The sequence below is a fragment of the Tupaia chinensis genome, unplaced genomic scaffold (assembly GCF_000334495.1).
Source record: "Tupaia chinensis unplaced genomic scaffold, TupChi_1.0 Scaffold000078_1, whole genome shotgun sequence".
NCBI lineage: Eukaryota > Metazoa > Chordata > Mammalia > Scandentia > Tupaiidae > Tupaia > Tupaia belangeri.
In genome coordinates this window covers 6260151-6271222 of record NW_006159539.1, presented here as the reverse complement: position 1 = coordinate 6271222, position 11072 = coordinate 6260151, and the positions used below count along the sequence as shown (strand labels likewise).

The 11072-nt window shown below is 50.0% G+C and overlaps 1 protein-coding gene across 2 annotated transcripts in view; it reads left to right on the top strand.

The window, feature by feature from the left end:
• AKAP13 (A-kinase anchoring protein 13) overlaps positions 1–11072 on the top strand; it is a 231889-nt gene that overhangs the window by 215804 nt on the left and 5013 nt on the right. For both annotated transcript variants that reach the window (XM_006142666.3, XM_006142667.3), the window contains 6 exons: positions 2078–2272; positions 5681–5842; positions 6521–6591; positions 7714–7758; positions 9909–9959; positions 10627–11069. In XM_006142666.3, coding sequence (XP_006142728.1) covers positions 2078–2272; positions 5681–5842; positions 6521–6591; positions 7714–7758; positions 9909–9959; positions 10627–11069 — 967 coding nt within the window. The remainder of the gene's footprint in view (positions 1–2077; positions 2273–5680; positions 5843–6520; positions 6592–7713; positions 7759–9908; positions 9960–10626; positions 11070–11072) is intronic.

The window sequence follows — 11072 nt, the reverse complement described above, 5'->3', positions numbered from 1 at the left end:
TACACGACAGCATTCCCTTCCCTGTTGTGCACACGACACGGTTGAGAACCGCACAGCCCCGCAAGCCAGGGTGTAGTTGGTGGCTGAGCCGAATTCTAACCCCTATTTTATAAACAGCAGGGCTTGGTACTCTTTCTCTTCGCCAGAGCCTTACTGAGTGCTCTGAAGTCAAGCCTGCGTGTTAGGTAGAAATAAGGTCTTGTGTCAGATCAGTTAAGTACCAAGGAGATTTCTTTGTCTTCGAAGCTGTTTGAGTGTAGCATTCTGTTTCATTGATGGGGGGAGAAAGAGGACAGAGTTAGAGCTGACCTCATTGCCCAGTGGTTAAGCGCTGTGTAGAGGGAGCTGGAGCCCATGTGGCTGACCACTGTTTGAATCCTGGCCACAGCGGCTTGAAAAGAACTGAGCACCTGCCTGCATGCTGGGGTCCCAACAGGATGAAGTGGAGAGGGGGCATGCTGCTGCATAGCCGGGCCCTGTGAGGGGTGCATTCTGTCTTGCACGTGAGCACACTTGTGCCTGCACACACATGTCTTGGCATTAAAGGAAAAGACAGACCTAGACCAGAGCTAGAGTTACATCAAATTATTGGCCCAAGCTTAGGATGACAAGGATAAAAGTCTTCTTTCTCTTAACACCCATTAAACACCCCGCTGGGTGCACTATTAGGTGCCAGGGAAGCAGCAGAGATTTCTAAAACAGCCCTTGTCCTGGGGACACTTACGCTGTAGCAAGGGAGGCCTGCTGAGGTTTCTTAGAGCTCAGGCCGGTGTGAAGGATCTGCTCTTCCTGCCTCTGCCAAGTCTCAGAGACGCTGACAAGTGAGCTATATCTGAAGAAAATTATCTCCCCAGATAAGAATAGTTGTGTGCAAAAGTGAAGAAGGACTTGGTGTGTCTGCCGAGGTTTGGTGTGTCGGACAGGTCAAGGGTGAGTGACGGCAGGTGAATCGGGAAAGTACCAGGTTTTGACAGGCAGAACAAAGGAATGGTAACGTTTTAAAAATCAATTTTGTTAGCACGTGTTGCTGCCTGTTGGGAGAATTGAGGGAGTAGGGAGCCACTGGAAATAGATCAGTTGGGAAACTCAGAATACTCAAGAGGAGAAGTGGACTGGTGGGGGGGGGGGGGAGGAGGGAACTAGAAGGAGGAGGGGAATGGGGCGGGGGGGGGGGGATGGATGGAACTGAGAAATAAGGTCACTAAACCTGGTCAACCGGAAGGGCTGGGGCAGGGTGCAGAGACGGAGTGTCTCCTGCATTGCAAAGTCGTGGAACCTGGCTGCTTTCTGACATACCGAGGACAGGGCGTCTCAGTGGACATGGCTTCCTGCCAGTGGGCGCCAGTGGCCCGGTGCTCAGGAAAGAGGGTAGGAGTGGGGTGCTTTATGTGCATGGTCAGCTTGAGCAAGTACTCGAAGCCACAGGAGTGTTAACAGGACCCCCAAGAGGAAGGTGTGAGAAGTCAGCGGGCAACCAGGACGGGCGAGGGAGGACCTGGAGCTGACACAGCATTGCAGATGGGAGACTCTGTAACCTGCCTAAGGAAGAGTGGCAGGAAAAGAGCCAGTGTCCTCAGAGCTAAGGAGGGGGTCATCGTCACTGCCCGAAAAGACAGACTGAAGGGCCTCATTGGGTTCTGTCCAGAGGGGTAATCTTGGGAAGAGCCCCACTCCCCATCTCTCCATTTTACCCCCAGAGGGGGTAGAGCCAGAGGGCCGAAGCTGACTTACACACGGGGGTGAGGTGGAAACAAGGCGCAGAAATTTCAGTGCCTGCCTGGAAGACCCAGCGGGTTTCCCGCGTCCAGACTGCATCCCAGAAGCGTGGTACTGCCTTCACTTGAAAAAGAAAGTGGGAGCCCAGGAGGGGAGGGGCGAGCTGTGTCAGTCTCGGCCCTTTCCCTGAACTGCCACCAGGTGGCGCTCGTGCCCCAGCCGTGCCCTGTTAGCACTCACAGCAGGTCGCGCTCTCCTCTTTCCGTGAACTGCCACGAGGTGGCGCTCGTGCCCCAGCCATGCCCTGTTAGCAGCAGTCACAGCAGGTCGCTAGACTCTCCTCTCTCCGTCCGCCCCACAGAACAGCTCCAGCAGAAGGACCAGCAGATCCTGCTCTTACTGGAAGAGAAGGAGATGATCTTCCGCGATATGACTGAGTGCAGCACTCCCTTGACGGAGGATTGCTCCCCGGCGCACAGCCCGAGAGTCCTCTTCCGCTCCAACACAGAAGAGGCTCTCAAAGGAGGACCGTTAATGAAAAGTGCAATAAATGAGGGTAATTGACATTTTTCATTGACCCCTTTTGTTACGGAACAGGTGTTATTTTCCTCCTGTAATATAATGCACAGGTACAGAACCTCACCCGAAACAAATACGTGGCCGTAGCCGACTGTAAATGTGTGAACAACTTCATAATCTCTACCCAGGTCAAGAGAGAAAATTGGGCTCGACCTCCTAAAACCTCCCACGTGCCCTGTCCCCATCATTCCTCCCTCAGTCCTAACGGAGCCGGTATTCTGACTTGTACCAGCAATCATTTCCTCCTTGTTTCTTGATGGTTTTCATGGCCCAAGTTCTTGTTCCCGAACACTGAAGTTGAGTCTCGCTCACGTTGGGTTTTTGTTTAAGGTTTATTTGTCATAAGGCATGTGTCCTCGAGAAAGACAGAGAGAAAGTGAGGAATCTCCCCCACAGGTGGGTGGTCACACTGCAGTCCCTTCTCTATTCTCCTTGAGATTTTGGACATGGGCCCAGCATGATCTTCAAGCCACTGGGTCACTGACCATGTCGGAGTCTCGCATCTTAACTGTCATGCCACCTGCCAGCCCTTATTCATATTTTTGTGATAAGCATTTTCTTAGAGAGAGATTTTCATTATAGGGTGCATGCACTCGTTGGAGAGATAGAGAATGGAGAAGGATTACGGCGTGGCCATCTCCCTGGGGTATTTTGGCCACCCACCCACACGCAGAGTCTGAAACTCAAACCACAGTTGACTGCATGGGACTCCAGCGACGTAACCATTATGCCATCTGCTGGTCCCTTGATATGCATTTTAGGATTCTTCATTTGTAGTCGTCCCCCTGCCCCCATCCCTTCCTTCTTTCCTCCTTTCCCTCTTTCCCCTTCAGTTTATCTTTGAGTGGTCAGAGCTGTTCGACCTCGAGGGTTGCTTACAGCATGGATTTTCTTCAGGCAGCAGTTGTGTCCTGGTCCTGCCGGTCCGCGGCTGGCTTCAAGGGCTTCGTTGCTCAGACTCGATTGCTTTGGCAAGCAGTGTTCTTGTCGTGTTGTGTTCTTAGTGGGAGACCCAGAAGATCCGGTCGGGCCTTTTCCTGGGACCTACAGGGAAAGCAAGATAAAAAGGGAAATGCTTCATCTTTTTATTTTTCCTTATTTTTGCTTTATTGATGTATGTTCAAGATAGTGAATTGGTTTATGGTCACCTTAAGGCAACCTATCCTTTTCTTTTCTTGTTCATATGATAGTGGATTTGGGACCAGCAGATAGCATAAGTCTTTACATCGGGGGACTCCTACATAGTCCAGTACGGTTCGAGTCCCAAACCTGGTGGCTTCAAACTCACACTGGGCATATGTGCGTATGTGCCCCAAGATCCCCAGAGGAGACTAGAGAAGGGATTGCAGCGTGGCCATCCGCCGTGGGGGAGTGATTTCTTGTTTTCTCTCTGGCAAGCACATGCACCCTAGAGCAAGAATCGCTCTTAAATAAAAAAAGAATATAAAAGTGGATTCATGAATTGTAGCATATGTGATAGGTCAGTGTAGTTCCCAACCTGACTGAAAACTCACAGCGCCCCGAGTTTGCCGGCGAGCACCTTTGTGTTGGGCCCGAGTCCTGATGCTAAGGCCGTAGCTGTCTCCTGGGGCTTCTCTGCCATCTGGCCTACTGAGACGTTCCAGGCACGTCTGGATCACTTTCTGTCCCAGTCCTGGAGTCATCCATTTCTTCAACACCTCTGGTTCTGTGTAGTGGGAAATATTTCAAGACCACAGTCCTGACCGTAGGGGTGGTCACTGCTACTATATTTTTCACTGTTGCTACGGGGCCCCTCTAGTGGACAGAGCTTAGGGGGAAAAGTTTGTATCCATTAATTCACATTGACGTGTCTAGTCACATTTTGTGGGGTTTTTCCTTCCTTTCCCATGTTCCGTTAGTATTTCCTTTTTCCCACATTGTGAATCCTCACGCTCAAGGATACACGATGGAAGGGGAGTATTCTGTGTTTATCCGGGCATCGCAGCTCCACCAGTGCGACTTGTACATGTTGTCCTCATCTCTCCTTTTTAAAAATAGTTGTACTGAGGCGTAGGGGTTAAGGCGTTGAACTGCCCCAGAGGCGACCCTGGTTCAAGTGCCAGACCCGGTGGCTTGAAAATCACACCAGGCACATGTGCATGCATGTCCAAAATGCCAAGAGGAGACTGGAGAAGGGATTGAGGCGTGGCCATTCCCTCTGAGGGTCAGTTTCTCACTTTTTCTCTCTCTGGCGAACACACGCACCCTATGAGAAAAACCTTAAGGAAATAAATAAATAAAAAGTGTTACTGTGTCTGTGCTGTCTGTGCCCTTCCCTCGTTGGCCCTGACTTAGAGCGCTTGTTCTGCAAGTAAGCGGAGTTGTTGCTCCCCCGCAGTCCTTAGGGCAGTGTCCCGTTCTGCCCTGTGGTGTCCGAAGCTTACTCCTGGGCGGTTACCTTGGGAAGGTGCGTGGGAATAATAGTCTCTGAGCTCCTGCACCTTGATAATAAGCTGTGCCCTTTATACTTGAAGTCTGTTCTGCTGCATATAAAAATCTGTAGCTCATAGTTTTTTTCCTGTGGGTATTTTAATTCTCAGATACGTCATTTTTACTTTTATTCTGGCCTGAAAGCGTTGACGCCAGTCTGGTGGTAATTTGATTTTCCACGTAGAAGTCATGTGCTCTTTGCCAGAAGGTTTCTTCCATGTCCACGTAGTTTTACTCGAATATGTGTTAGTGTCGGTTGCTCTGGATTGATGTTCTCTGGTTTATCATGTTTTGTTTTGATCTGTCGTCTCAGAGTTTTCGTATTTCTGAAAAGTGTTCTTTTAGGTTTTTGCCACAGGGGCCCATGTGCTTGCCAGAAAGAGCGGGGTTTGGGAGGTGGTGGAGAAATCACCCCCCCAGGGGATAATGGCCATGCCACAGTCCTTTCTCTTCTTTTAGAATTATGGACACACACACACACACACACACACACACACACCATGATTTTCTAAGTGCTGGGTCCAGGACTTGAGCCATATTAGGCCATGTGGGAGTCCAGCACCTTAGCCACCTCACCATCTCCTGGCCCTGAATTTCTGGGTTTTTGTTGTTTTTTAGGTTTTTCATATAGGCTATGTGTGCTTACCAGAACAGGCCAGTTGGGGGCAGAGTGAGCAATCATCCCTCAGAAGGGATGGCCTCATCACATTTCCCTAGCCTGGTTTAAATAAGGTAGAAGGATTTTGTCTGTAAATTCCCAAGAGAATCCAACTGAAACATCCCCCCTGAACTGAAGACCCTTCCTTGAGCAAGACAAGTCACCTACTCCCTCTGTGAGCATTCTGTCCTACTCCTGTACGCATCATGCATTGCTGTGAGGTGACTTCTCCCCCTCTGCAAGACGAGATGTCATCGTGTGTTTCTTCTCTTCCAGTGGAGCTCCTTCAGGGTTTAGTGAGCGGGAGCCTGGGCGGCACCCTCGGGCAGGCTGTCTGCAGCCCCGTTGAGCAAGAAGGCTTGGTCGGCCCTGTTTCCTTGCCCCGGAGAGCCGAGACCTTTGGAGGCTTTGACAGCCATCAGATGAATGCTTCAAAAGGTAAACGATTTGAGCTCATGTGCCTTTGTAGGCGATCTGACCGTCGCACACAAGTAAAAACAACCTCTGTTCTCATGGTTCACCTCTTCTGTCTCATTCCATCACTCAGTCTGTTAGTGAGTTTTTTGTTTTTTAAGAGATTTTTTGCTGTGTGGCATGTGCACTCATCAGAGAGACAGACAGAAAACGAGAAATCACCCCCCAAGGGGGATGGCCACGCCGCAGTCGCTTCTCCTCCAGTCTCCTCTCGAGACTTTGGGCACGCACACTCATGCACCCAGTCTGAGCTTTAAACCACCGGGTCTGGGACTCAAAGCACAGTCAGGTACGTGGGAGTCCAATGATGTATTCAGTGAGTTCTTAACATGCCCTGGAATCGGTCAGAGTCACGTTCATTTTGAGTAATAGGAAAGATTTTCTTGACATTCCCCCCAAGCTGTAGCCATTGCTGCGTGCGATACGATCCGCGGTGATAATTCTCGTTCTCTCTTGCTGCTGCTAGTCCTGCATCAGTGAGATGATCAGCGACCACTGCCACTAAGTGGCTACCCTTTTCTGGGCATTAATAGGATTCAGAAAGATCATATCCCTAAGCTGTCTACATTGTGTCCTTGGCTAGGCTGCTTCACGGTTTGAAAACACCACCACCATCACCAAACGTGTGTGTTTGTTGTTTAGGAGGCGAGAAGGAAGAGGGAGACGACGGCCAAGATCTCAGGAGAACAGAGTCAGAGAGCGGTCTGAAAAAGGTATCGGTTTCCAAAACAAACTGAGAACCTCCTCGTCCTCGGGATTTCCCTTTGGGTTTCTAAGCTTAGAAATGATTACACTTTGTCATATTTTGAATGCTTGGCTAGCTGCTTTTAATGAAATCTTACTTTATTTGTAGGGGAAAACAATTCCTTTTTTGTTGTTGTTGATTTTTATTATTATTATTTTTTTCGTTTTTTGCCATAGGGCACATGCACTTAACAGAAAGAGACAGAGAGAGAGAGAAGGAGGCGGAGTGGGAAATCACCCCTCAGGGGGATGCCCATGCTGCAGACCCTTCTCCTCCATTTTCCTTGGGGATTTTGGGCCCAGTGTGAGTGTCAAGCTGCCAGTTTCAAGAACTGGTCACATGGGATCCAACGCTTTAACCTCCATACCACCTGCTGGCCCTGGGAAAGCATGTTTTAAAGGCAAACAATATACTTAAGAGTTGCACCATGATTGGCTCCTTGGCCACTCTGACTTAGAGCGATATGTTATTGTTTTTTGTCATTTTTAATTTGCCAGAGGGTGTATGCACTCAGAAGGAAAAGCAAAAGGGAGAGCAAGAAAGTACCCCCTGGGGGATAGTCACACTACGACCCTGTCTCCTCCATTTCTCCATCCTTTTGGGATTCTGGGCATGCATACATATATACTCATGTTCCTCAAGCTGGTTGGGTCCAGGGCTCCAACCATGCAGTCGCCATGTGGACAGTGCCTGAAGCCCCAAGCTACAGGCTGGCCCGGGAGCCGAGTGTAACGTTCATAACTGCCATGGCCTTGGAAGGAGCAGTTTAATGAAGGGATTTATTTCAGGTGCTGCAGACCTCTTTACAAGGCTTTGGGTTAAACGGTTCGGCCTCAGGCCTGTTCCACATCACAATGAGGGGCTATTAGAAAAGAAAGAAAATGGGAAGATATTGAGCATGATGTTGCATTAGGACATTATTTATTTATTTATTCCATTTTATTTATTTATTTATTTTTAATTAACGAGAGACCGAAAGTGAGAAAGCAAGCTGCCAGTTCCAGGACTCCGTCTGTAGTCAGCCATGTGCAAGTCCAGCGCCTCAGCCACCATCAGGACATTTGTTAAATGCATGCCTTTTGTTTTATAGGGTGGAAATGGCAACCTGGTGTTTATGCTTAAGAGAAACAGTGAGGTAAGGACAGCATACACGACTTACAAGAACATGTGTTTCTGAGAACTCTCAGGAACAGTTCATTTTTTGTTTTGCTGATGCAAACGAGCTAACTCCTGGCTGTATTCTAGACACAGACAGGACAGTCGTCAGTGGCCTTGACCTTCCCAGCTACAGTATTGCCCACTGGTCCTCTGTCTTTCGGAGTCTCCTGCTCTTAACGCGGTCTCTAGACAAGGGCTGCAAAGCCCCCTGCTGGTTTCCTTCCTCTGAGCACTGGACTGCCGAGGATTCGTAGTAGCATTTCCTTCTTAAAATTTTTTTGGTGTAGGGCACGTGCGCTCGCTGGAAAGAGACAGAGACAATGAGAGGGAAAGTGACGAATCACCCTCAAAGGGAGGGAGGCCATTCCACAGTCGTCTCTCCCATTCTCCTGGGGTTGTGGGAGCACACACACATGATTTTCAAGCCACCAAGTCTGGGACTCGAACTCTTAAGTGGCATTCCTTTCTTTTATTTAGTTTCAAATACAGTTGAGTTACTTGTAGTGTTCTGTTGTTGGCCATTTGTATTTTCTTATTTGATGAAGTGCTGGTTTATCTTCCTGGCTTGTTTTTCTATCAGGGTATATATTTATTCTTTTTAAATTTGCTAGAGAGCATGTACATTCACCAGAGACCTGGGGGAGGGGGTCTGAGAAAGCACCGGGGGATGGCCACGCTGTTTCCTTCTCCTCCATTCTCTTGGGATTTGGGGCACATGTGCACACAAGCACACACACACACATGCGCGCACACACACACACACACACACACACACAAATCTGGCATGTTTTTCAAGTCTCCAGGTCCAGGACTTGAACTGTAAATCAGCCATGTAGGATCCAGGCACCCTAACAACTGTGCCACTGGCTGGCCCCTGTGCATTTATTTCTTTACTGATCTATGGGAGCCTTTTAAAAACATATATGTATACACTTTTTTTTTCATTCATTTATTTTAATTTGATGAGAGAGAGAGAGGGAAAGTCAGAGAGCAAGCCACCAGGTACAGGACTTGAACCTTGATTGGCCATGTGGGAGTGTCCAGCACCTTAACCACCATGCCACTTGCTAATCCCTAAAAACATACACACACACACACACATATATACACACACACATGCATACATACATACATATTCACACACATATATACACATTTTTTTTTGCTTGATTTTGTGCCCAAGTTTGTCTTTTGCCTTTAATTTTAATTTTACATTTTTACATAGTAAGTCTGTGTAGTTTCTGCTGTTGCTTCTGTGCTTTGAAAAGCTTTTGCCTTTATTTTGGGGTGGAGGGGGCAGCTAGAGGACACATGCACACCAGAGAGAGACAGAGATGGAGAGGAGAAAGCATACCCTCATGGGGATGCTGGTCCCTTGTAATGCATTCTCACGCGTGCTGACGTGCTACGTACAGTTACTTTGTTTGGTCATCTTTTGTTTTTCTTACTAGTTGGACCCGCTTTAATACTTTAATTCTCTTCGGTGCATTTTTTTTTTTTTTTGAGTGGTTTTTGCTATAGGATTTGTGCACTCACCAGAAAGACAGAGAGAGACAGAGAGACAGAAAGCGAGAAATCACCCCCTTGTGGGATGGCCATGCCGCAATCCCTTCTCCTCCATTCTCCTCTCAGGATCTTCAGCACGCACCCACACGCACCCGGCGTGAGTTTAAGTCATTGGGACCGGGACTTGAACCACGGTTGACTACATGGGAGTCCAGCGACATAGCCATTACACTAACTGCTGGTCCCAGTGCCTTTTTTTTCAAAAAAAAAAAAAAAAAAGAGAGAGATTTTTACTATAGGATATGTGCACTTTCTGGAGAGACAGAAAGTGAGAAATCATTCCCTGAGGTGATGGCTACGTTGGAGTTCCTCCTCCTGCATTCTCCTCTCAGGATTTTGGGCACACATGCACATGCCAGATCCGAGACTTGAACCTTCGTCAACGCCCTGGGAGTCTAGCGCCTTAACCACCACACCACTTGCTAGGCCCCTCTTTGGTGCTATTAAGATGCAAGCATCGTGTATATTCAGGAAGTTGTCTTGTCAGGTGGCTGTGAGATGTGCAGGGTTCTGAGGGCGGTGACATGCTGCAATAAACGCTGCTCTTTGTTCCCTCTGCAGCAGGTGGTCCAGAGCATCGTCCACCTCCACGAGCTCCTCAGCACCCTGCAGGTACGTGGCTCCTCCTCCTCCTCGCTCCCTACACTCACCAGCTTAGAGGACACAGGAGGGGGACTGTTGTTTTCCTAGGTTTCTGAGGTGTGTCAGTTGTTCATGGGGGAATGAGACCCTCAGTCTAGACACGATGGGCTCCGGTGAGGAAGTGGGTAGGTCCCATCAGCCTGTGAGACTAGCCTTGCTGACGGGACTGGCTGCCGCCCCGCCTCAGCGCACAGATAGTGCCGGCCTGCACTCAGACCATGCACACAGAAGGCCTTGGGCGTCAGTGTGGGTTCCCACATGCCTCATCCTCGCGTGCTATTTGGAGAGATGGTCCTTCCCCAAGAACTATGGTTCAGGAATTTCCAGGAATGGCCCAAATGCTGCTCACTTCCTTCTTTGGATGTGTAACCTGACTCGGCCCTACCTTCCCCCATCTGAAAAACACATGCTCAGCCCACCCGGGTCACGCCAGTCACTGCAGACAGCGTGTGACCAGATGTGACACACACTCAGCTCCTACACCTTTGCCTTCCCGTTCAAGAACTGTCCATGGTTACCTGGAGTCTCTACCAGACCAACCTCAACTGTGCAGGGAGTCAGAGTCTGCCGCAGTGCTTGGTGCCCCGGGGTGGGGACCGTGTGGTCTCAGAGGTGGCTCTCCCGTGCGCTCCTGCAGGGTGTGGTGTTGCAGCAAGACAGCTACATCGAGGACCAGAAGCTGGTGCTGAGCGAGAGGGCGCTGACCCGGAGCTCGTCGCGCCCCAGCTCCCTGATCGAGCAGGAGAAGCAGCGCAGCCTGGAGAAGCAGCGCCAGGACCTGGCCAACCTGCAGCGGCAGCAGGCGCAGCACCAGGAGGAGAAGCGCCGGCGCGAGCGCGAGTGGGAGGCCCGCGAGCGGGAACTGCGGGAACGCGAGGCCCGCCTGGCCCAGCGTGAGGAGCAGCTGCAGCTCGGGCAGCAGGACCTGGACCGTGAACGGGAGGAGCTGCAGCAGAAGAAGGGCGCCTACCAGCATGACCTGGAGCGGCTGCGTGCCGCCCAGAGACAGCTGGAGAGGGAGCAGGAGCAGCTGCGCCGGGACACTGAGCGGCTCAGCCCAGGGCAGCCGGGCCGGGACCTGTG